Raw genomic sequence first — 27404 nt, 5'->3', positions numbered from 1 at the left:
GGCTGGTGGTTTTTCCCCCTCGCGTGTTTGCTCGGGTGGCAGGCGGCCCCATGGTTTTCCTCTGCGGTGTCTCTTCAGTAGGTCTATTTCCACTTCCTCCGCCAGGATGTACCAGTAGTCGAGGTGGGGTGGGTCTCCTCGAGGCAGGCAAGCGTCATACAGGTCGTAGTTCAGACCATCTTTGAAGTGGCTAAGGAGGATGTCTTCTGGCCAGTTCAGCTTGCTGGCAATGGCTCGGAATTCTTGGGTATAATCAGCCACTGCTCGCCTGCCCTGCCTCACCATTTTGATTCTCTCCCGGGCCTTACGGTCAGCCAAAGGATCCTCGAACTGCCACCTCAAAGATGACATTAATCGGTTGAAGTCGTTGTGTTCTGGGGCGTTGGAGTCATGCAAGTTCACCACCCAGTCTGCAGCCGTCCCGTCCAAGGCAGATTGCACAATTCGGATGCGTGTTTTGTCACTGGGGATGTCCCGTCCGTACTCTTCCATGTAGCTGAGGACTTGGGTTAGGAAAAATCCCAGTCGTGATGGCTCCCCCTTGAATTTGACTTCCAGGGGCGGGAGTCTTTGGCTGGAGCATTGTCTGCGCCGTGGCCGGTATCGCTCCTCATCCTGGTCCCCATCTGTGGTTCTGGGGGGGTGGGTACTGCTGAGGCAGCAATTCCTGTTCCATTGGACGGCCCCGGGGTTTCAGGTGTTGGATCCCCTCCGTTACCTTTCCAGTTGCATCCCCAGGCGCTGCCTCGGTTGCGATTCTCAGCTCTCTCCTCCCTCAGTGAGCTCAGGGTTGCTTTCATCAGATCAATGGCCTTTTCCAGGATCCGCTCCTCCTCACTGGCGTGCAGGGAACTCTCCATCTCTTGCCTCCATTCCGGTTGGTGGTTACTAAGCCTCAGGGTCGTTTCTCCCGAAGCCTTTTCCCACTCACTTTTCCTTCCAACGCCCATCGACCACCGGGGTTTTCGGTCGTACTGCTCCACCGCTTCTTCCCCGGGGGAATATGCTGCTTCAGCTTCCCATTGTCTCTGGGATTCCATTTGGGGGGAAGACTCCCCCTCCATGGGGCTTCCCTCCTCTCTTGCTTCGTCGCCAGACATTGCATTTGTTGCAAAGTCCCCCGGTAAGGTTTTCCCTTCCAGGTTGACTCTTAAAGCAGATTCCGTCTACTGTCAGGACCCACCTCAATCCACATCTTAGGAAATAAGAACTCTTGGATGCAAGTTTAGTCCAAAAAGGAAAATGTTTACTAGGATGGAATCGATTGTGGGAATACAAGACGGAATCTAACAAAGTTACATTTCAATCCTATATAAAACATTCCCATTACAGCCCCTCCCCTCATCCATTTGGTCAGGCTCTCATCAGTTGCTAGGTGTCAGGTCCTTCCATGGGAAAGGGAACTCTCCTTGGTTTTATGGTTATTGCTTTCCTTTTCAGTTGTAAATGAAGATACAATCCAGACCTGTCTGTCCCCCTCCCTCCCCCAGTTAAAACATCCCCTGTTGTTTGAAAATCGCTTTAGTAACCATCCTCTCCCCCCCCCCTCGGAGAGATGGCAGAATCCCCAGAAATAGCACGTTTTTCTACCTATACAATTATGAAATGTGATATAAATGGATTCTGACAGTAATTCTCATACTAGAATGTAGATACTTGTGGGCTCCAGGAAATGTAATTCAAAACCAGTGATGCAATATTGCAAGGTGGAATTGCTGGAAAGGCATAGATTAAGTATCATCATCATACTGTCAATTTTCTCCTAAGTTCTTTTCTATAGCACATTTAAGAGAAAAACAAATTTAGAAAATTGATTTTTGTGACATATAATGCTACCCTACAGTAGATATTAAATCCCTGCTTGCTTTAAAAAAAGAAACCAGCATTTTGAATAGCAATAGCACTTAATATCACTTCACAGTGCTTTACAGCCCTCTCTAAGCTGTTTACAGAGGCAGCATATTGCCCCCAACAATCTGGCTCCTCATTTTACTGACTTCAGAAGGATGGAAGGCTGAGTCATGTTACATTCACTGTGTTTTCACAGACCATGACTGAGCTATATATATGAGATGTTTTTACTTCCCATCATCCCCAACAAACATATTTGGCCACATTTTCTAGGAATGATGGTAGATGAAGCTCAACCATCTGGAGACCCCTAGTTTAGGGAAGGCTGGGTGAGACATTGCAAGTTACTGAGGTCAGAGTTAAACTCCTACTGGATTTTGCCTCAGCTTTTTTCACTTTTGTAAAAATTGGCATGCTGAGTGAGACACCCTTCTTTTTTGCATTACCTCATCAAATCCCATCTTCTCAGGGTGTTTTGGAGGAACTGTGACAAACTTTGAGGGTTCAATTGGAGGATGGTTAACTGGAAGAGATTAAGAACATTCATCCTATTACATTAATACTGACAGTTTTTAAATGTATTCATGCTTTGAGTAAAACAGACTTGTACAAAGCTCTGTGTATTGCTGAATAGCATAGCTATGAGGCACTAGTCAGTAGCATATAGCAAGAATTCTTTAGTTTTAAACATACTCCTTTCCAAGTGTAGTTAGGATATTGCTACAGCAAATGAACAAAAGCTTATCAATAAAGCAGACTGTGCTTTTTTCAAACGATGGGCTATTCTTGATTTTGAAAGACTGCACTTCCAAATATGCAGCATTCAGAAGCTAGAGCTGGTGCAGACTGCAGCAGCGCAGTTCTTGGGGCCCCAATGGTGGCTCTTGTACCATGTTTCCCTGAAAATAAGCCCTAGTATGATTTTCAGGATGCTCATAATATAAGCCCTACCCCAAAATAAGCCTCAGTTAAGATCGTCAGACAGACACATTTAGTACTGTGTTTCCCCAAAAATAAGACCCAACCGGAAAATAAGCCCTAATGCATCTTTTGCAATAAAAATTAATATAAGACCTGGTCTTATTTTCAGGGAAACATGGTAACACCCATACTTTGTGAATTGCACTGGGTGTCGGTTTGCTTCTGGGTGCAATTCAAGATGTTGGTTATCATATTTAAAACCTTTTGTGGCATGGGTCCAGGCTACTTGAAGGACTGTCTCATACCACTGGGATTGGCCCACCCCACCACTGTTGACAGAGGAAGCATGCTGAGGGTGCCATTGGCCTTGTGTTCTGGCTGGTGCGGTCCAAGGGAAGAGCCTTCTCTGCCGTTGCACCTGCCTTTTGGAACATCTTGTCCCCAGAAAGGGGTCAGCTACAACCCTCCTGACCATCCACAAGAGCTTAAAGACCTGGCTCTGCCAGTTGGCTTGGGGTTCCAATGGTGGAGCTTCACATTGGGGGTGGTTGATAGATTAACAAGAGATCCCACCCCTTCCCCTTCTCAACCTATTCCTTCCCTCCTCATCTTTTAGCTAGGTTGACTATATGGATTTTCATAGTATTGTATTTACATCTGTAGGTTTTGTAGTTTGTAAGCCGCCCAGAGTTACCTTGTGATAAGATGGGTGGCTAATATGTTTTACAAATAAATAAAATATGGATATGAGGATTAATTTAATGTAACTAGCATTAATCAAAATTGGCTACTTTTCCCATACATTTGTTATCACTAAATCATAATTTGTAATATAACTATTGGAGGAATTCTAAAAAGTTGCTTGCTAAGTTTCTTAGGTCTGTATCTGTTGCTATAAGTACAATTCCTTACGACAGTGGACATGTTCACAAGAGGTTATATTTGAAGAAAAATTCCAGGAATTTATTATTTAACGTACCACCTGCAATTTGGCACTGTGATTGGTTAAGACAAATGAGACACTTGTGTAATTAATATTCAGGATGCATTCATCAAAACTCTGATCTAGCCCCCAATTCAAATTACAGCATCAGCTCCTGTTAGGATTAATCGATATAGTTTAGGAGACTATAGAATTTTGATTTATATGTTAGTACCTGTGTAGCATCTGTCAACACCTTTAACCAAATGCATCTTTTTCAAGGATTGTGAAGCAGCTGTGCAATTCCACAAAAAGGTACAGCTCTTAAGGAGTTGCCAGCACTTGCTTCATGAATTCTTGTATACTCCAAACTGCCTTTTCCCCTTTAAATCTGAAGAGCTGCATAGCTCCTCTCTGGTTAGAAATGATGGAGAATGCTAGCTGGGGAAGTATTTTGGCCCAAGCCATGGTTGTTTTGACCATGGCATGGAAAACATTGACTCAGCAGGCTAAGTCAATATCAAACTATAGTGTGGCTTAACATGGGACTATTTAGTCTCTGTTTTACCATCATTAGAAAAGTACTTCAAAGTAAGGGTAGAAATTAAGCCAAACAAGGGGATCCTGCGAGTCAATGGCACTAGATTCATTGTTCCATTCTTTGCATGTTTCTAGTCCAATAATAGATAATGCAATATTGAAATATTTATGTCTGTCATGATCAAAATCACACAATCAATAGGGCTACTATAGCTAGACTGCAAAACTCTGGAGCATAGACCTAATAGTTTGCTGCCATCTAATGGTTGGCCAGATTTAATAGTGAGTTTTAAAATCTACCTAAAAATGAATTAGCAATTTACACACAAAATAAGTTTTTCAGATAATCAACCTGTATTATTTTCCATCATTTGAACCCATTAAATTCTAACCCATTATTTAAAGAACTGATATCATAATGGGAAAGAGGAGTAGGAATGTTTATTTCCAAAATTTATTCACTGCCCAATAGTTAACTAGAATACAATAAAAACACAAAATCCATATTATTGGAAACCAAAATAGTAGGGGTGTGAGGCCAAATATGTAACTTACTCATTGCTTCACTCAGCACGTGAACAATATTGTCTGCTTCATCTTCTAGCAATTGGTGTGATTTCAGTGGCACAGGAAGGTAACCATAATGTTCTCTGTTGCAAATGTACATCTGAATGTCTGGAAAGAGAAGGAGATATAGGATATATATGTGGTCATAAAGAAAGGATGGGACTCAGGTGTCTTTGGCTGAGTCTTGGAGACTGAACTCCACCTTCCTCAAGGTTCTTCTAAAAGATCAAAGACTGCAGAGTCCCTACCACATGACTGAGCCATCAGACGCATTAAGCATGCCACTGAACACAATGAACAGATCTCTGCCCGCTGCCTCATTGATGGAGACAAAAGAAAAGGGCAGCAGGAGAAAAGGAGTTACAGTACAGCAAGCCTATGAGCAATTACTCTAATGTTAAATTTGTTGTGGCTTTTATTCTGTATTTCGACTTTTGTAAGCAGCTTAGAGTCAATCAGACTCAAGCAGCACAAAGCTAATTAAAAGGACAGCCTCCCCAACAAAGCAATAAAAGAAAGTGGAGGGGATAAAAATAAAGATGGCTAAATGGTTCGGTCTGTTTAGGAGGCTTGCTCAATATATATATATCTCCATACCCTTTTGTCAGCAAAAAAGAAATTCGAATTTTTAGTGTTCGCAGTAGTGACTTGAGCCCTGCTTAACGCTCCTAGGTTGGAGCTGCAAGGCAAAAGTGATCATAATAATAGAACTGCCTGCAATATAGTAGTTCAAAAACCAAGGTGCATCGACCAGACCGGTATGTATGTATGATGTATGTATGGAGAGAGAGAGAGAGAGAGAGAGAGAGAGAGAGAGAGAGAGGGAGGGAGGGAGGGAGGGAGGGAGGGAGGGAGGGAGGGAGGGAGAGAGAGAGAGAGAGAGAGAGAGAGAGAGAGAGAGAGAGAGAGAAAGAATGAATCTTGAAACACTGCAAGTTTTTAAGAAACTTAAATGGTTGAGCAGGGGATTGGACTAGAAGACCTCCAAAGTCCCTTCGTACTCTGTTATTTTGCTCTGTTATTTTATCCCATTTCTTTTACTGCCACAGTCACTGATGCATCCACACTACCGTATTTTCCGGCGTATAAGACGACTTTTTAACCCCTGAAAATCTTCTCAAAAGTTGGGGGGTCGTCTTATACGCCGGGTCGTCTTATATGCCGGAAAAAAAACAAATCAGTCGAGCGTCCCCGTTCTTGCAAAGCCGGGCCGCCCCGCGCAACTGAGCTAACTCCGGCACGGCTCCGGGACACGGCTGGGCGGGAGCGTCGGGCGGCTCTCCCCACGCGAAGGCGGCGCTGCCCGTTGGCTCTTGGCCCGAGGGGAGGGCCTCGCGCCCGCCGGACTCACCTGTCACCAGCACCGCTCTCCCCCCCCAACGGGGATGCGCTTCCGCCAGGTGGTGCTGTCGGAGACGAGCCAGCCTGGTGGCCGGGATCGGAGCTGCGCGCCGGACTAAGAGGCCGTTTCGTGAGGCGAGAGGGCGGCGGGAGGGGGGAAGGAGGAGGAGTCCCCAGACGTGGCAGCTCTTCCCGCCGCCTGTGGAGCGAGGTCGGTGTCCTCATCAGCCGCCTTTGCCTTGGCCAGAGGGATGCAGGGTGGGCACTTTAAGAGGCAGGCAGGCACGGCGTCCCAGGCGGGGCGTGGGCGCGGCAGTCGCTCTCCCGGTTTGGCAAGTTTCCCGGCGGGTGACCGAAGAGCAGCCTCTGCCGGCACTTACTCCAATGCGCTGCAACTAGGAGTGCGAGCCGCTGAGGACGGGAGAAGCAGCCGCTCGGGCGCATCAGCGCAACCGAGACGAGCCAGCAGGCAGCCGGGATCAGAGCTGCGCGCCGGACTAAGAGGCCGTTTCGTGAGGCGGGAGGGGGGAAGGAGGAGGAGGAGTCCCCAGACGTGGCAGCTCTTCCCGCCGCCCGTGGAGCGAGGTCGGTGTCCTCATCAGCCTCCTTTGCCTTGGCCAGAGGGATGCAGGGTGGGCACTTTAAGAGGCAGGCAGGCGCGGCGTCCCAGGAGGGGCGTGGGCGCAGCAGTCGCTCTCCTGGTTTGGCAAGTTTCCCAGCAACAGGTCCGAGCGCAGGAGCCGCACCGCCAGGCTGCCCAGGAAAAGCAGCCACACCGAGAGGCTGCACGCCCAGTCCAGCTCCATGAGGGGCAGGGCGGGAAGCCGGCCGGGAAGAGGGACCGGGAGCCCGGGCCAAGCACGCCTCGGCCGACAGTGAGAGGGAAGCGCACGAGTTCTAAAAAAGAGGCTGCGGGCGGAGCTGCCCCGCCCTGCGCCCAATGGGAGAAGTTCAAGGCCTGGGGGGGGAAGCAGAAGGGGCGCCGGCCGTGGCGGGGTGGTGGCTGCCCTCCGGCGCTGCCTGCCGCCTGGGAAACGCTGCGCCTCGGGGGCCGGCAGAAGCGCGGGAGCAGCAGGAGGGCCGGCGGGGCCAGTCGGGCCTTCGCCTCCTCTGCGACGGGCAGGGCATGTAAGTATTTTCCGGCGTATAAGACAAAACCTTGAAAATCTTCTTAAAAGTAGGGGGTCGTCTTATACGCCGGAAAATACGGTACAATTGAGGAAAAGTGGTTTTAGATCTCCCAGCCAATGATTTTATTTAACAAATGATGTCTTAGGCCTTGCATGAAAAATTTCATAACTTTTAATTTGAAAGATGAGCTCCTGGGTGAGCAGGCATATTGATCTACATGGACAAACAATCTAGTCGGCTTCCCTGTAGCTTTACACATGCCAGATTAACAGCTTGCTTGTAATGCCAAACCAAGAATTACAACTAGGCTACCCTCTGTGAGGAGTAATGCATTGAATGTATTAACCGTGTTTGTACAATGAAGTTGTCAGGGTTTGTTCAGGGTTTGCATTTTCACCTGGCTGTGCCAAAATATAACCCCCTGTGAATCTTCTGAGCTACCAAAACATCAGGTACAGGACTCATCTCAGCATCATCATCCCCAAACCAGAATGCAAGAGCACTCCTTCCATCCTGGGAATCCATCCCATCCCATCATTAATGATGGGATTCTCCTTTGGTTAAGGCAAGATTTATAACCTCATGCCCAACAGATGTTATCCCACTCTAGGTAGCTCTACTTGACATGAACTGGTAAATATTTTGTGCTAGTTACATGACTAGCTCTTTTAGTTATATAAACAACTATCTGACAATACGTTCTAGAATCACAACTTTCCAACATTGCTGCAAGATGCAAAAGTATCATGACAAAAACAGAGAGATCTGAAGACTATTCCAAAATATGACTCACAAAAATATTCAAACTGAAATAGAATTCTGATGAAGAATTAAGGTGTTTTCTTTCTTTATTGACCTGTCTTAGCTATCTCTCAACAGTGTACTGGGATTTACATATGGTTGTTCCTAGTTTGAAGGAATATAAACCCAGAAATGTGCGCAAACCAAGTTAACTGGCCAACATCATGAAAAACAGAAGAAGTTTTGGCTTCCTGTTCCATAAAACAGTTGACACATCCTATGCCAACTGCACATCTGAATTTAATATGTAAATCAACAGTTAATCCCCAGATGAGAATGTCATAAATGTATTAACCGTGTTTGTACAATGAAGTTGTCCTTGGCTTGTTCAGGGTTTGCATTTTCACCTGGCTGTGCCAAAATATAACCCCCTGTGAATCTTCTGAGCTACCAAAACATCAGGTACAGGACTCATCTCAGCATCATCATCCCCAAACCAGAATGCAAGAGCCTTTAGAAACACTGGACCCTTGATGGAGAGGGCTGGGCCAAAGAACCAGCTGCAGCCTGACATGCTATTTTTGTCCCATGGATATGCAAGATGTGCTCCAATACACACCTGTCCTTTCTTTCTTTCTTGGGGCTTGGCAGGGGAACTAGAAACCACTGAAACCAACAAGGGAAAAATAAAACATGTCCCGGTTACTGCAGTGGGCTGAAAAATCAAAGCAGCAGTTAAAAGTTCCAGAAGACGCAATTTAATAAGCTGCAGATAAAACAAAGTACATTCCCAGTATGAGGCTGAAAATAAATGCTAGCTTTTTTTAAGTTCTTTTTTTAACCAGCAGGGAAAAGAAAGAGGAATTCAAGCTTGGTCGTCTGGTCTAGTTCTGGGCCAGTTTATTAATAACAGAAGCATTTTCTGACATTTTAATATCACAGGGTTGTTTGTGGGGGAGTTATTGTGTGTGTCTGCTCCTTTACAATCTCCATACTCTAAACCAAGCAGCTGACTACAATTCTTGTCAGTTCTCAGTTCATCTCTTAAATGCCATAATGGAGAAGAGGTGAAAATATTTTTCAGGTATCTGGTGTCTTCATTTCCAGCTTCATATCTACTTTATCTTGTAAAATCATCACCATCATCATCAATCATGATAGTATGTTTTAGTCTGCCAGGATTCTGTCTATATGTGAGGAACAATAAGTATTCTATTATTATTCTATTTGAATAATAATAGAATACTTATTATTCCTCACATATAGACTGTAATTTATTTATGATTTTTTATTTTATTTTTGAAGCTCTCTTTATGAATGTTACAGGATATCAAAACTGTCCTGAATTTTTAAATGTGGGTTAATCAATGGCTCCTTACCAGCTTGGCGACTTGAGAAGGCAAAAACAATGATATCATCAAAGGTCCAGGTATAGTCTTGGTGTGGGGGATAAAATGCCAGCTTATCTGATGCCTCTTTTCTCAGATCAATCAAGAATGTGGAATGTATCATTGGGACTGCAAAGCAACCAGTTCTCTTCCATTCCCTGATCAGAGGATAATCTGGTGTCCTCTTGTAATAGCCCTAAAAAAAGTATATAGTATTAAACTCTTTTTTAAAAATCTCTTGCCTATAACAAATGACCTTCTTCCTGTTTGCCAATGTATTTGTTCAAAAATCTGGCCATAAGCTGAAAGCTATCTAAAATATTGTTACATTCAACACAGAGTATATGTCAGGCTCCAAAAAACAAGAAAGACATGTTGTGATTCTTCCAAGTAGATTTCTTTATTGTTTCTCACTTATAGACAGAATTTTGCCAAAGTAAAGCATGCTACCATTCCCATAAAGCATATACTCTAGGAACTATTAGGCAGGAGTGTCTTCACTCTCTTTCTTTCATGCAAACTATCTGAACTGAGTTGTCCCTTGCTCCTCTGGAATGCACTCCTTCCATCCTGGGAATCCATCCCATCCCATCATTAATGATGGGATTCTCCTTTGGTTAAGGCAAGATTTATAACCTCATGCCCAACAGATGTTATCCCACTCTAGGTAGCTCTACTTGACATGAACTGGTAAATATTTTGTGCTAGTTACATGACTAGCTCTTTTAGTTATATAAACAACTATCTGACAATATGTTCTAGAATCACAACTTTCCAACATTGCTGCAAGATGCAAAAGTATCATGACAAAAACAGAGAGATCTGAAGACTATTCCAAAATATGACTCACAAAAATATTCAAACTGAAATAGAATTCTGATGAAGAATTAAGGTGTTTTCTTTCTTTATTGACCTGTCTTAGCTATCTCTCAACAGTGTACTGGGATTTACATATGGTTGTTCCTAGTTTGAAGGAATATAAACCCAGAAATGTGCGCAAACCAAGTTAACTGGCCAACATCATGAAAAACAGAAGAAGTTTTGGCTTCCTGTTCCATAAAACAGTTGACACATCCTATGCCAACTGCACATCTGAATTTAATATGTAAATCAACAGTTAATCCCCAGATGAGAATGTCATAAAATTAAGAGTGAAGTCACTGGACTAAAAGTACAACATAAAAACTGGAGAAGGAGAAGGAGAAAAAAATGGTTCCAAAGTTGCCACTATATTTTAAGACTCTCCCTTTAAATGGCTTAATTTTATTACTGCACAACATCATTTGCACAAGATATAGTTAAATGGCTTTGAAAGAATGTTAACATAAATTTGTAGGTGAGACTCTTCACACTGGGGGGGGGGGAGTGAGAAACTAGATGGGCCTTCGGTTTGATTCACCAGAGTTATATTTCATTCATATGATTTGTATCTTATTCATCTGTTAATCACATTCTTGTTTTTCCCCTTGAGAGTTGAAAATGAAATCCCAATTCTCTTGGATTCTATCTATTTTCCTTTGCTTATATATCTTATTTAAGTAAATAAAACAGTAACATTACTTGCCTGAGGTGTCATTCCACACCAGAAGTTAGAGTACAGGGTTTGAGATTCAAGCATTGGGGCCACAAGAGTTTTATTCTCTGCTATCATTAGATTCAACACTTCTGGGTTTGTCAGAAAATTGTCAGCATCGGTGAACTAGAAAAATAGGAAGGAAATAACATTACATTTTATCCAACTAAATTCTACTGAAAATAAAGCAATTTTGATGATCACAAACTGGATTTTAAAAGCTATCACTCTCTCAATTCTTGTGAAGTAGTAAAAAGAACATAATGCAAATATTTCCATCAGAAATCTATCCTCATAGGTCTTTGGTGAGATTTTTACAAAATGGGTAAAATCAATTTACATTTCAGAAAAGGCACACATAATTGTGAATGGGGAATTAACAAAACTTGTGAGATACAGGAAGGGACTAGTCACCATTGTTATTTCTGTTAGCTTTGGAAATATTGAACAGAGATATAAGGAGAGATGGGAGAATTGTTGGATTGATGATTAAAAGAGAAACTTATAAATAGGCATTTATCAGTGACCTATTGATAATCTTGGAACACACTCTGGAAGAAATAGAAATATTCCTTACAACAGCAAATAAACTGGAATTTCTATCGCTAAGTGAAGAGATTGTAAAATTCCGGGTTTCTGCATCTCATAACGACTGCAATCCCAGCATTCCTAGTTACAGTCAACTGAAAATTGAAGGAAGAAAAATAAGAGGGAGGGAGGAAGGAAGGAAGGTTTTTATCTTACCATGATGTAGTCAGACCATTTTTCTCTTGCAGTTCTCAGAGCAGCCTGCCTTAGTTTCATCACATGAGTGAATCTGGAATTTGGCCAGTGCTTTGGTCCAATTTCCTCTGGATAAAACCTAACAAATGAAGAAAGTAAAAAAAATATCTGTGTTTTCTCCCAGGCTGAATATCATTTTTTTCTTAGATTAGTATTTTTTTTAAAAAATCAGGTGGAACAAATATAGTTAGTCACCTCAAATGCTCCCAAAAGGATAGAGCAGAAAATGTCAATGATGCTTCTGAGCAAACACTTCCAAATTTATTTATTTATTCCTGGAGTGTTTACCAAGGACTTACGGGAACATACAGCTTCACTGCCTGTCCTATATGAGTGCTTGTGAATGACAGAGAACTGAACATAAATATGTTTTTTTTATTCCACAGATCTAGCACTCTAGGTTGGTACATCATACATGAGTTTGCATGCAAAATTCCATCCAGGTGTGGACTTTTACAGCATAAAGAGCTTTATAAATGATTATGAAAAGTCATAGACAAGAAATTGTTATCAAACTGCTTATGAAGAGAGAAAACTGCATATAGAAATACTACCAGGTGCACGATAAACAACGAGATAACCATCATTTGCACAGCCCACGTTGTATATTTCCAGAAATCACTGGTTGACCAAGAAGCAGAATGTGGGCTACTTATTTTCTAGCCTGATCCAGCAGGATAAAAACAATATTTTTAGATCTCTCAAAAGTTATGATCTGCAACCTCTACATCTGAAAACAATTATACTTGCTGCCTGTAAAAGAGTGCAACTCACTTTTATACCTTTCAGGCTCCTGCTTTGCTATCAGCAATAATAAAGCAGGAGGACTTTTTAAAAAGATAGTCTTAAACTGCAATTCTCTCTGCATTTATCTAAGAGTTTGTAGCACTGAATGCAATGAGCTTATTTATGAATAGGTATTTTACAGCTAGTTACCTTATGTTATTCCACCCTTATTTGCAAATTGCAACAGTGGTTAATGTTATGTACTGAGCTTTTGGGGGTTTAATCACGTGTGCTGCTGGAGAACTAACGGTTCTCCAGCAACCCAGACAGGACGTCTCCAGTCCTGGCAGCAGTTAACATGGCGGGAATAATGGGTTCAATCTGATTGGTTGTTCAGAGCATGTGGACTATATATATTGTGCAACGTTACCCAAAAGCCCCAGTACAGTTCAGTCTGACTTACAATAAAGCTATGATTCTTCTGTACTCATCTGCCTGGCGTCTTTCCTGCTCTTCAGAACCCACAACACAACAGTGGCGACGAAGGTGGGATCCTGCTTCACCTTAAAGAGCTGAACTCGTGAGGGGTCGGCTTTACATGCTGGTGGAAAGAGGCATCTTTCCCCCCCCCCTTCCTCGGCTGGCTAGCAAAACTACGCTAGTGGCCATTCACTCAGAAGTACCCGTCTGAGCTCAAGAAGCAGGATCAGAAACGCAGGAATCTAGTCAAGATGCCAAAGGTCGGCAAATTAAGGGAGTTCGACATTCGCCACCCAGAAGAATGGCCGTCATATCTCTCTCAAGTCGAGAATTACTTAAGGGCAAACCAGATCACTGAAGATGGGCTCAAAGCTGCAACGCTGCTATGTGTCTGTGGGCCAGCAATGTTCGACCTCGTAGAAAACCTGTTTGCTCCCATGCCAATCAAAGCAGTACCATATGCCGACCTCAAACAAAAACTTAACGGACATTTTAAGCCAAAAATGTCAGAAATGGCGTGGAGATTCAAGTTTGACCAGAGGGTGCAACGTCCAGGAGAAACGGCATCAGAATACATCGTGGGCCTATGCCAGGCCGCACGTCTTTGCAAATTCTCAAACCTTGAAGAACGCCTGAGAGATTGGCTCGTTTGTGGCCTGAGAGACAAAGCCCTCCAACATAGACTATTCGCCAGACCCAATTTGACATTCTTGGAGGCACAAGACAAAATAATGGCCGATGAAGCAGCTGGAGGAGCCATGCAAGTAGTGCAAACCGCCAAACCTCTCAAGGTCGAAGAAACCATTTACCAAGAGGTCGCTAAATTCAGCAGCGAATGAGCAGTGGAAGAAGAGACAGAGATAGACAAGCTACAGAAACAGCCGGGTGCACAAGAACGCGGAAATCAACAAAAAGAAAACACAAGGCAGTTCATTTATTTAGGATATGGTTGGTCACACACAGAATTAAAAGCACTTCATATTTACAAGTTAGAACAGTTAAAACAATTTTTTTAAAAAAGAAGCAATTATAAAACCTAAGAGGAAAACAGAAATAATATTTCAGAGTTTAATGTCGAGTTTGGAGTTCCAGTCAGTAGCTGCCGTTGTTACGCAGAGGAAGTCCTTAAAATCTCCTGGGTATCTTCTATTAGTGCATTCCCTCACTATATGTTGGATAGTCTGTCGGGGAGCCCCACAATCACATTGTGCTGAAGGTGTCTTTCCCCATTTATACAGAGAATCGGCACACACCCCATGAGTCATTCTAATTCTACTGTATGTCACCCATATGTGTCGGGGTAGATTAAATCCTGGAGGTATACTATTAGGATTAATATGCTCAGAAATATCTTGGGAGGTATAGCTACTCCATGCTTCCATCCATTTTTGTATAGTGCTCTGTTCATGATTATTTATATGGAAGAAATTTCACTGTGTACACTGATCATAAACCCTTTTTGGGATTATTTACAACAGATAAACAAACTCCCCACATTTTATCCCCTAGGATGCTCAGGTGGTCTATATTTTTGTCTGCTTATAAATTCAAGTTAATTCACAAACCTGGAAAGGAAATGGGCCATGCAGATGGCCTCAGTAGACTACCACTGCCACTTATAGATCCTGATCCAGCTCCTGCTGCACGAATATTATCTATATAAGATTTGCCTGAATTCCCCCTCCAAGCTGGGGACATTGCTGCTGAAACGGCCACAGATAGGATTCTGAGCAGAGTATTGTCTTGGGTATTCACGGGATGGTTAGAAAAAAGTCTAGGCCCTGAATTACAAAGTTACTTTGTTAGAAGGCATGAATTGTCTGCACATAAAGGATGTTTGCTTTGGGGAAACAGAGTTATTGTTCCCTCAGTATTAAGAGATAGAGTATTGCAGTCCTTACATGAAGGACACCCAGGCATAGTGCGCATGAAAGCATTAGCTAGAAGCTACCTTTGGTGGCCAGGTTTAGATAAGGATGTTGAGGAGCAAGTACACGGGTGCTATATCTGCCAAAGGTCAAGGCCTGAAAAGCCCCAAGCACCTGTCCATAGATGGGAGGAGACTCATACTCCTTGGTCCAGGAGTCATATTGACTATGCTGGGCCTTTTCAAGGACAGCTCTTCTTGGTAGTAGTGGATAGCCACTCAAAATGGCTGGAAGTAATTCCGGTTCCCAATATGACTACTGCTAGGACCATCCAGGTGTTGAGAAAACTCTTTGCTACACATGGGCTACCTGATGTCGTGGTTTCTGATAATGGGGCTCAATTTACTGCTGCTGAGTTTCAGGCATTCCTCAGAGCAAATCTAATCAGACATGCCACATCTGCTCCCTTCCATCCATCGTCAAATGGGAAAGCTGAATGAATGTTGAAGACAACCAAGGATGCCCTCAAGCGCATCGTTACAGGTGACTGGCATCATAGAGTGGCAGACTTTTTACTCTGCCAACACTCTACACCCTGCACAGCCATAGGTAAAAGCCCAGCGGAGCTTCATTGGGGTAGATGTCTCATTACTAAACTGGACAGACTTCATCCTGACAGAGTGGCATCAGATGCTTCTCAACCCAAACCCCCAAGGGGGCTACAGACTGGTGATTTGGTCTGGGCCAGAAATTATGGGCCTGGACACCTGTGGGTTTCGGGACAGGTGGTTGACAAAACTGGACCCCTATCTTACACAGTAGGGGTGGAGGGAGGGCGACTGGTCAGACGACATGTTGACCAGTTAAGGTAGAGATTTCCAGAATGGTCACTAAGTGAGAACTTTGGCACAAGTCCTTCCCGTAGTTCTCCAGCTGGCACACAAGCTAGCTCTCACCCGTACCACCAGTATTTTCAACTCACAACAGCATTCGAGTCCGAGGAGGACCTAGATGACTCTGAGGTGCAACATGGAACCCCTGATCAGTCGGATCAGCCAAGCATCAGTGACTGCTGTGCTCACTCTGCTCCAAGTCTTGACTCTGGGGTGGGCCAACCTGGGGAGGCCAGCCAGAGCAGTTCTCCGTCCTCAGACTCTACAGCACAGGAGAACATGAATTCGCATGGCATGCCGGATAAGGTGGTAGACCACAAAGTGGTTGGAACCCCCAGATGCTCCTCACATCCACACAAGCCTCCTGCATACCTCACAGATTATGTTGTTAAATAAAGGACAACGTATTGTGTAAAATGATTACCAGTCCTTAGGCATGCCTGCTCATTTAAATATTATTTTGATTCTTTTGTTAATTAACATACGAGTTGTGATGCACTGCATACTGAAAGGGGATTAACAGAGGGCGAGTTTTTTTCAGTGAGATGTTATTTAATCTCTTTGTAGTTATCGTAAGGTACTGTGAGGTACTGCAACACTACTGGCACAACAGCAAAACTGTCATTAGTCTCATTGCATGCAGTTTGTGCATAACATGTCCGAGAAGGTCACGTTATGAAGATATTACCTTGAATGGGGTCAAACATTCACTTATATATTGGAGATGGGAGTGAAGTGAGTTCTTTAACCTGTAAGGGTTATATTATTTGTTCTTAAAAGGGGAAGGGGTATTATGTACTGAGCTTTTGGGGGTTTAATCATGTGTGCTGCTGGAGAACTAACGGTTCTCCAGCAACCCAGACAGGACGTCTCCAGTCCTGGCAGCAGTTAACATGGTGGGAATAATGGGTTCAATCTGATTGGTTGTTCAGAGCATGTGGGCTATATATATTGTGCAACATTATCCAAAAGCCCCAGTACAGTTCAGTCTGACTTACAATAAAGCTATGATTCTTCTGTACTCATCTGCCTGGTGTCTTTCCTGCTCTTCAGAACCCACAACACAACAGTTAACAAAAAAGATTCTACACACACAGCTAAAGATTATCGGGTCTAGGTGGTCCTGTTTTTCACTACTAGTTTCTAGGAGAGACAGAAAATTAGTGTGAGGCAAACCTCAGAAACAAAATCATGCACTTTCAATATTCTGCCTAGGCATTTTGAACAGGAGATGTATTCTATAGTAGTGCCAGGATCTGGCACAGAAGCCTAGCATGGCAAATTTTCCTGGCAAATTTCTGCTCTAGATTGAAGGGTGAGATTATAACCTGAGTCAGGGAAGATCAAAGCAGAGGCCTTTCAGAGCAGGCAGAGAGAAGATTATGGAATCCTCCATTTTGCACAAACAAAATGCCTACTTGACAACCCAATAAAAACTCTGTTATATGTATGGCAGAGAGCCATCTAATTCTCAATTCGCTACCCATTAAGCAACCTTAGGAGGATTCTAGGGAGAGGAAAGCCCACCCAATATTCAAAATACCTAAGGTCAGCCAAGAATTTTAAACCCAACCTGTATTCCCAAGCTTCATGTGCTGACACTTGTTCCATCACTTAACTTAGAAATTGCATTTCTTTGCTCTAACACTTACTGAGGGTCATCCATTGGCCTCCATTCGACATAGTGGTAGAGTGTTTGTACGTTCCTCAGCCATTCTCTGAGCATGGCAGTTGTGTTGTCAATGTTATGATCAGTGGCTACCCTAAGAAGAAAAAATAGACATATAAAACAATTACTTGCATTTTGCCTCTTTTCTGTCACCTCTTTGAAAAGGCAACTGCTGGCTGGCAGCAGCTACACTATTAAGACTTTCCTGAAAAATGAAGATATACTAGAGAGCACCTACTCCAGGGCACTAACCTCTGCAGGATATTGTCTGCAGGATATCCTTTCAAAAGAATATTAACAACAATCAGAGACCCTAGAGTTGGTAAAAGCCATTATAACTAGCTTTCTTCTCAGCACAATAATCCAAATTAAAACATTCCAGACAGATGACTGTTAAATAGCGGGTTCTTTGGTGCAGGAATAAAGACGCGGAGCAGAGTACAGAATAACTCATTGTTTATTTCGTGCTGGAACTGTACTGGGGAAATGTCTGCAACTAGCCACAATATATAGTCTAGCCCCTAGGCGGCAGCCAATAGGTTTGAAGCAACCATTGCTGCCTGGAGATAGCCAATTGCAGCACAGGAGACTTGTAGTCTGGGTTGCTGGAGAGCCGTTAGCTGCTTCAGCAACCCACGTGGTGTTTCACAAGAGCCCAGTACATAACAATGACTGTCAAGCTTCTGCCCAAAAATAGCCAAATCAAGGGGAGCCATTCTGGGTCATTAGTTCCAATGTTGAACTGCTCATAGTTCACTGGGTAAGTTTTAGTTTTGAACAAGCTCATACTAATAAAGGTCAGGATAATTCATAAGCTGAAACAAAGTAATTAGGTTTTGGCCGAACACAATACCATTAACATTTTTAACAGACACATGCTCATATTCATATATTGTTTATGCTTGTAAATGCTGTGTGAATTAAACTAATAACCCAAAGGCAGAGAAGAGAGAGGGGCAGAGAGTAAAACTCTGGTAAGGACTGCTCACAAGCCCAGGATTTCAGTATCTGATAAGTAAGGATGACACAGATCGAGGCCCACAGCTACTCTGGAGCAATAGTATCTTAGAAGAACAGAGAGATTACTTATGAATAGTATCTTTAGATTCAATTCAAATGACAAAAGGTACATTTCTCAATGATCCACTTTGATGAGGGCACCCAGTCCAGAAAACTCTTTCTATTCTGCTTGAGGAAACATTCCATATTATCTACCTCCATAGTTCTACAAGTTCAGACTAGATCAACCAAGGACGGCCCTTTAACTTTTGCAATTGGACAAACTCTTTAAAGTGACTTTAAAATAATGAGCCAGAATATGATTGTTTCAGTTATTCCACCCCTCTTAATTTTGAAACACCCTTCCCAGACACTAAGACCATTGGTACTCAGCCTGATGGCTCTACAATGTTGAGGAAAAAAATTTTTGCCCAGGATGTTAGACTTCATACTATTTTAGTCAACTTTTGTTGATCCTTTTATCCTATTGTAAGGTTTTACACTTAGCCTCATAATTGCCCCAGCATTACTCAGGAATTTAAAAGAGCCAAAAGAAACTCCTGAGCCAAATTTCAGCAGGCAAACAACTTTTTTTTATCAAAATAGAGTTGAGTGGCCACATCTCTCTTCGTGGCTGGTAGAGAGATGAAGGCAACAACCAGGAAAGATGTCTTCCACCTTTTATACCTTTCCAGAACAAAGAGATCTGGTCTTGGTACTAGGAACCAAAAGATACAGAAAAATAATTCCAAGATGATGACTCATACACAGCTCCATCATAATTCCTTTTCCCCCTCCACTTACCATGCTCTTTTCATGTAAGCAATCCCCTGTACCTGAAGCATGAAACATTTGCTTTCATATAAGCAATTTCCCAATATAAAGCACCTACAAAGCTGCTTGCACATAAACAAAGGTGTGTGTGTGTGTGTGTATATGTGTGTGTGTGTGTACATTTTTTGGCTTGCTAACAAAGAATAAAGGGAGACTGATATGATTTATTCTTTGTTAGCAAGCCAAAAATTTTTTTACACAAATATGAGCTGCCACTGCTGTGGCTACTGCCTGTAGATGACCTTGGGCTAGGCTGAAACAGGAAATAAGATTTGTCCCGTGTCTGGGACTAAGCAAGTGTATTCTGAATGCTTAACAAACATTTAACACACACACACACACACACACACACACACAAACATACACACACACATATATATATATACATACACACACACACATACACAAAGTATCACTACTAATATCAATATTACTAACATCAACCTTAAACATTATAAAATCCCTTCACTATAAACATGTAGTTTATAATATTTTAAATCTTATGAAGTTTTTCAAAAGAGAGTGAGGGAGGAAGAGAGGGTTAAAGTCACATTTGGTGCAAATTCTGATTATATATGAAAATATCTCTTGTGACAGCTAGGAATACATATCTCCCTATCAACAAAAGACAGTCCATGTCTCTAATCTTCTTTATCATTTAATAGGTTCTTGCAATTGAATTCTGTGGATCTAAGACAAGATCTGCTTATGGAAAGTTAAACCTTTTAAACTGGGGAGATGACAGCAATTTAACCAACAACAACTCAATGTGGAAATATAAATATGCCAATTCCAGTATGTCACCTTTTCTGCTTTATTGAAAAAATTCCCCTGCTTCTTGGTTTGGGAAATATGGATGTAGAAATTTTTACTGAAGCAAAAACAACAACAAAAACTACATGCACATCTGTGCTTGTGTTTAACCTGTCAAGCAGAGGAGAGAGATTATGAAAGAGACACAAGGCTTACACACATATTCTCTTCACGGGGGTGGCAGAAAGTTTCTGGGTCATTTGTGATATAATGTGAAAATGTTAGAATAGATAACATGTCCAAGAAGAGATTTTTTATTTATTTATTTTTATTACATTTATATCCCGCCCTTCTCCGAAGACTCAGGGCGGCTTACAAGCTTAGCAGAGATAAATACATCCACTGCAAACTTTATGAAATTTAGAGTAGAATACAAAAAATGCTGTGTGTTGCCAGTTTGGATTTTGCTTTTTTTTTATTAAAAAGTGATAACAAATGGGATAGCACCTTCATTTCTCCTTCACACTTGTTTCATATTTCATATTTAGGATATTTGATTAATGGCCATTGGTAGCCTTAGGATATTAGTCTCATAAAGCTGCAAGTAATTAGGCACAAGATTTCAGACCTAAACTTTTGAGAAGTCATTTTTCTAAAAGTTATGACTCTAGCTCTTGTGTTAGAAAATATACTCCTAAACAGATGCCGAACATCTCTACAAACCAGTTGTGAAATATTTTTATTTAAAAGCAGTAAGCATATTATCATGTACACAAATGCTTATACTCTCTTTATATCAAATCTAAACCCCCCCCCCACACACACTACTCTATGTTTAAAATTACCGGTAGTCTTTTTTTCTTAATTCTAGTCAGTATTCTCTGAAAAGAAATCAGAGAGGATGGAAGAAGGAAGGAAGGAAGGAAGGAAGGAAGGAAGGAAGGAAGGAAGGAAGGAAGGAAGGAAGGAAGGAAGGAAGGAAGGAAGGAAGGAAGGAAGGAAGTTTTTAGAATTAGTCATAGGTTGAGGGTGATAACTGAAAGCTTGATATCTAATCAGACATTTATTTTACTGAAAGGTAACAAAAAGAAGAGGAACATTCTTATTTGGCAATGAAATGGCTGAACTGTAGCGATTTTGTATTTAACAAATAGAGCGTTATGACACCTAGATAATATTCAGCAAATCAGTCAGAGAATTAACAAAAAATTTCCATCTTTCTTCCATGTGTACATCTCTGTTTTGAGCCTCTGCTTATTTGCTTTGTGACTCCTGTCAAGGAGCAGAGAACAGCCTACTTTACTATTTTTTATCCTGGTAGGAAAAGTACCTTAATTCCTACCAAAAGAAACACTTTGTGCTTCCTGGTTTCCAAGATTAAGTACCACATTGTGGTTTATGCAGAACAGGGAGAGAAAACACACCCCTAATGCAAACATAAATGTTTATTCCCCTATTTCCCCAATGTAATATGAAATGCAATATTCTTATTAGTTTGGGTACACAAAAAATTGTGCTCTACTAATTATTGTGGGCAGAGAAACATTACAGAGAAAAAGTAAAATTAAATTCCAATATACCTGCACATCATAACTATACCAAACAAACATTTGAAGATCACAGTGGTACACACAAAGCAATCACCATGACATTTTTATAGGGTGAGCAAAAGGTATGTTTTCAATATTTTGTTACACTTTCAAAATACTATATTTTTCCTCATTGGGAAGGGGAAGTACTCAAGATCCAGGATTCACCTTCTATACATAGCAGGAAAAATTTTCAGTTAGATGTTTTTTTAAAAAAATTATAGAATTCCACCAAGGAAACCTTTTTAGATTTGCTCTAGAGAATAACATATTCTGGGCTACTCTGGTTATTTATATAGGATACTCCATACAGTTAGTTGCTGCATGTTTTACTTTGTTTTAAGGATACTTACAAATAAAAACCTCTTAGTATTAACAATCAAAAGATATTATGCAGCAGCTACTTTGCATTATCCTTGGTAATGGAAAGAGAAATGAAAAGTGCAGCAGAAGCAGCTGAAGTGGGAACATATAGAAAGCTTGCCAATGGAATACAACTTTGTTTGACCAGCTCCCACAAACCATTAGATTCCAGTAAATACACAGTGATTGCACAACAGAAGACTTATGAGGAGGCATATTTGACCAACAGTAATCACTTTTCTAAATGAACAAATATGTAAGACTATAGATGCCATGAAGAAAAGATTAATAATAGGATCAAAACTCATAATTCTCACTCAGAATTGCCAACAGTTTGCTTCACCAAAAAAAACAAACAATTCTTCTGAATTAAAAATTTGTATGGCTAGTCTTCTAACTCAGCCAAGGAAGCAACAATCTAGTCTTCACTTCTGGGCAACTTCCAGATGTCTTGCAACTACATCTCCCAAAATTCCCAATAAATATAATATCGTTGGAAGTTCTGAGAGTTGTAGTCTCAATAGTCTACAGGTTTGACCATAGTTTATTAACTATGGAAATTGCTATAACTGCCTTATACCTTTGTGTGATGTGTGAATCTAGTATTTCAAGCAAACTTAGACAAGATAGGGATTTCATTACTATACCATCATCCCTATTGCTGCAAATCTTCCTGCTTGGCACCCCCTCCAGATTTGGTGTCATAATCAGGGACATCCACAATGAAATGATTTAGAAAAACAAAAAGAACAGGTCAAGATCATAGTTGAAATCCATCCCTTTTTTTGTGCCACGGGTCAGAATTAAAAAGGTGGGCCTTCAGTTGTGCAGACTGCAACTGCACAATTGAAGCCCCACCTGTTTTAATTCTGACCTGTGGCACACAAAAAGGGATAGATTTCAACTATGGAACTGCAATCACTATCTTTTATTTTTTTTACCCCTTTCCCTGATCTCCCCAATCACATCTCAGAACTGTTATCTACACTGGCGTTTTCCACTAGTCTTTTAAGAGATGTAAGAAACACACATGATCAAAGATAAAATCTCTCCAAAATGCATATTGATCAATATAAAAGAGAAAAAAAGTGACATTACCATAGGTGTATATTACAGACCACCCAACCAATCAGAAGAAATAGATGAGCTCTTTGCCAACCAGTTAACAAATGCATGTAGGAAGCATACCACAATAGTTATGGGAGACTTCAACTATCCAGATATCAACTGGGAGACAAACTCTGCAGCGAGTGGGAGATCAAGCAGATTCCTAACCAACCTAGCTGACAACTTTGTCATCCAAAAGGTGGAGGAGAGAACTAGACGTAAAGCCATACTGGACTTAATTCTAACTAATAGAGAAGAAATGATAGAGGGAGTTGAAGTTGCTGGAAACTTGGGTGAAAGCATCATACTGGAATTTAATATAATGCAAACACTAGCAACAGAAAACAATCCAACCAACATCCTAAACTTCAAAAGAGCTCACTTTCACAAACTCAGAGAGAACCTAGGAAAGATCCCATGGATGAAAATCCTAAAGCAGAAAACAACCCAAGAAGCATGGGAAACTCTCAAAAATGTGATCATAAAAGCCCATACCAGCACAATACCACTGAAAAAGAAAAACAAGAAGTTCAAGAAGAAAACAGTATGGCTGCACAATGATCTTTCTAACAAACTGGCTGGCAAACTAGCTGGCTGGCAAACCATATTCAACGAGTAGTCCTCATTGGCACTAAATCCACATGGAGAGAAGTAAGCAGTGGGGTACCACAAGGTTCCATCCTAGGCCCAGTACTCTTCAATATCTTCATCAATGACTTAGATGAGGAAATTGAAGGAGAACTCATCAAATTTGCAGATGACACCAAACTGACAGGAGTAGCCAACATCCCAGAAGACAAACTCAGGATCCAAAAGGATCTTGACAAACTTGAACAATGGGCCCTCTCCAACAAAATGAGTTTCAGTGTGGAGAAAAGCAAAGTTTACATTTAGGCAGGAAAAATCAAAGGTACAAGTACAGATTGGGCAAGACCGGCTTAAAAACAATAACTGTGAGAGGAATCTTGGAGTCCTAGTGGCAGCCAAAAAAACTAATATAATTCTGGGTTGTATAAACAGAGGCATAGAATCAAGATCATGTGAGGTATTACTACTGCTTTATAAAATCCTAGTAAGACCACACCTGGAATACTGCAGCCAATTTTGGTCACCATATCATTAAAAACATGTTGAGAGTTTGGAAAAAATTCAGAGAAGAGCAACTAAGATGATCAAAGGCCTAGAGACTAAAACATACGAAGAATAGCTGCAGGACTTGGGTCTGGCTAGTTAAGAAAAGAAGAAATAGGGGAGACATGATAGCAGTATTCTAGTATTTGAGGGGCTGCCACAAAGAAGAGGGGTCACATTATTCACCAAAGCACCAGAGAGCAGGACAAGAAGCAATGGTTGGAAACTGATGATAGAGAAGCAACCTGGAATTAAGGAGAAACTTCCTGACAGTGAGGACAATTAACCAGTGGAATATCTTCCCCCCAGAAATCATGGGTGCTCCATCACTGGAGATTTTTAAAAAGAGTCTAGACAGCCACTTTTCTGAGATGGTATAGGTTCTCCTGCTTGAGCAGGGGGCTGGATTAGAAGACCTCCAAGGTCTATTCTATTCTATTCTATTCTATTCTATTCTATTCTATTCTATTCTATTCTATTCTATTCTATTCTATTCTATTCTATTCTATTCTATTCTATTCTATTCTATTCTATTCTATTCTATTCTATTCTTATACAACTTTATAGCTATTTTAAATGTAAATATAAATTTACCTTTTACTCTATGATTGCATCATAATTTTTATTTATTTATTCTATAATCATTTTTAAATCATCAAAACCATAAGTCATAAGTTCATCTTTTTCTGTTTCATCTAAAATGTCTATAAATATTTCCAGTCAACCATACAATTTTTCTGATATTAAAGACACCACTTTGGCCATCTCTGCAAGTTCCACTCATCTCCAGCACCCAATCCTCTAATGTGGGTAGTGCAAACTCATTGCAATTTATCTAATTTTAGGAAACTCATAAGGCAGATATCAGAACAAAAATTCTACACTGAATATTAAGTGATTTTTCTTTCTTTGTTAAGAAATATGGGAATCTGATATACACAGATTGTACTTAATTTATTTTCAAGGCCCTTTCAGTCTGCTTGTCAATGAGCCTAATTTCAGACTAGATAGGAGAAAGCTGCCTTTTCTCTAAGGAGAAAGTAATAGTTTATTTACAAACCTCACAGTGTGTTAATGTTGATTTTCTTTAAAGCATGTCTTTTTTCATTTCATGGTTCTCAGGGTGACAGATTCCTTTAGACGTTCTGCTCTTAATCTTACTTTCCTCTTGAAGATCTATTCTGACAAGGGGAATGGTTCTCAGAAGAGAGCTACATGGAAAAAATGCTTTTAAAACTCATAATTGCAATCCTAAATACCAGCCTGTCAGTATTAGACTTCCCATCCTAAATGGTGTATGTAAAGAGCATTTTTACTCTTTCACTTTTCCTCATCAGGTATTTTCCAGTCTGACAGAACAGCTTCAGGTAATTGAAGTAATCAAGTAATTCACTGTCAGTAAATATTTTCCAGAATACCAGTCACTAGGGCTTTGGGGAAAAAATCTATCTAAATTTTTTGTTTCCAAAAAAAAAAAGTGCACGCTCCTTTTCTACCAGTCATGCAGCTGAACCAATAATAGGCATTGAGTGATTGAACAATGCAGAATAAAGATGCCAGCCAGACATCTGGATCAATGTAACAATGTACAAATTGTGTAACTGAGCAGGTACCACCTGCCAAGATTCAAAAGGGAATGTAAACAGAATGGAATATTTTACCTTAGAGCAGTGGTTCTCAACCTTGGCAGCTGTAAGATATTTGGGCTTCAACTCCGAGAATTCCCCAAACAGCATGCTGGCTAGGGAATTGTGGGAGTTGAATTCCATGCATCTTAAAAGCTGCCAAGGTTGAGAAACCCCACCTTAAGAGTTTGGCCAATGAGGAGCCTGTGGATGTCATGCCAATCACAATGCATCTACATGAACCCCACTAATCTTGAATCCCTGAAAGATTATACATATAATATTTGTTATCTATGTAACCTGTATTTAATTACTTACAAACACTAATTCAACATACTGGCTGGGGGAACTCTGGGCCACAAAGCAGTTGTCTAGCTTTGCACAAAGCTATGAACCACAGTTTACAAGCCACAATGGTGGGTTCATACAACACTCTGTCGAACAGGCTTAACACGGCATGTGAATTATTAGACTTTACCAGGTAAGGCCAGTCTTCTTCAACCCTGTACCTTCTAGTGGTGTTACACTACAATTCATATAACTTATATGCTAAACTAAAGTGCCAAATTCTGAATCTTACAGCCTTTAAAATACATAAATGAAGGGCATAAGAGATTTTATACAGGGGTTTGCAGTGGGAAACATGAGTCAGTTTCAGATCCATTCCCACTTACTGCATTGTCTTCCAGAGTGTAACAACCCATTCTTTAATCCTCAATCTAACTCTTGATTCTTCAGCCTCATTCTTGACTTTGTGCAAGAAATTGAACTGAGGTCAAATATTTCTAGCAAGCTTCCAGAGATTAAAGAGAAGGACTAATTAAATTTGCTAAGCAGCAGAGATTTCATTCTCTGAAATGGTTCTACTAGGAAGAAGCTACTTACGCCATCTCAAGGCTGTTGTACTCTCTGAAAGATGTGGCATGGCTGTTCCAAGGGGCCCTGCCCCAGGTCCTCTCCACATACACATTGGCTAGCATTCCCAAGCTTTCAGTTGATATGTATGGTATGTGCATAAATGATAACCACATCTTCAAAAAAAACTGTGATAAGCCTGTAAGATTGTGTCAATGCTTCAAAGAGAAAAGAGTCCTAGTGGACGATCACTTGACTATGAGCAGGGCTTTTTTGTCATAGAACGCTCAGAATGGAGTTCCAGTACCTTTTTTGGATGGAACCTTGTAGGGTAGGCAAGGCGGGTTGTATGACATGTGTGAGTTCTGGCACCTTTTTCTTTTACAAAAAAAGCACTGACTATGAGCCAGCAGTGTGCAGCAGCAACCAAAAAAGCTAATACAATCCTGGGTTGTATAAAAGGCATAGAATAAAGATCACGTGAAGTATTAGTACCGCTTTATAGAACCCTAATATGACCACACCTGGAATACTGGAGCCAATTTTGGTCACCATATCACAAAAAAGATGTTGAGAGTTTGGAAAAAATTCAGAGAAGAGCAACAAAGATGACCAAAGGCCTGGAGACTAAAACATATGAAGAACGGCTATAGGACTTGGGTTGGCTAGTCTACAGAAAAGAAGAAATAGGGGAGACATGATAGTAGTGTTCCAGTATCTGAGGAGCTGCCACAAGGGGGCCAGGTTGTTCACC

The 27404-nt window shown here is 41.2% G+C and overlaps 1 protein-coding gene across 4 annotated transcripts in view; it reads right to left on the bottom strand.

The window, feature by feature from the left end:
• Positions 1-27404, bottom strand: part of COLGALT2 (collagen beta(1-O)galactosyltransferase 2) — a 93760-nt gene that overhangs the window by 23908 nt on the left and 42448 nt on the right. For 3 of the 4 annotated variants that reach the window (XM_081325775.1, XM_081325776.1, XM_081325777.1), the window contains exons 2-7: positions 17378-17488; positions 11720-11837; positions 10967-11101; positions 9394-9598; positions 4790-4909; positions 2298-2374 (exon numbers count right to left, since the gene is read on the bottom strand). In XM_081325775.1, the coding sequence (XP_081181901.1) occupies positions 2298-2374; positions 4790-4909; positions 9394-9598; positions 10967-11101; positions 11720-11837; positions 17378-17488 (766 nt within the window). Of the gene's footprint in view, positions 1-2297; positions 2375-4789; positions 4910-9393; positions 9599-10966; positions 11102-11719; positions 11838-17377; positions 17489-25230; positions 25313-27404 lie in introns of those variants that run through there. The other variant, XM_081325778.1, reaches the window with a different exon arrangement.

This window comes from Vipera berus (genome assembly GCF_964194415.1).
Source record: "Vipera berus genome assembly, chromosome: 3".
In the NCBI taxonomy this organism is placed as follows: domain Eukaryota; kingdom Metazoa; phylum Chordata; class Lepidosauria; order Squamata; family Viperidae; genus Vipera; species Vipera berus.
Note: the sequence above shows the minus strand (reverse complement) of the source record. Positions and strands in the feature narration are given on the sequence as shown.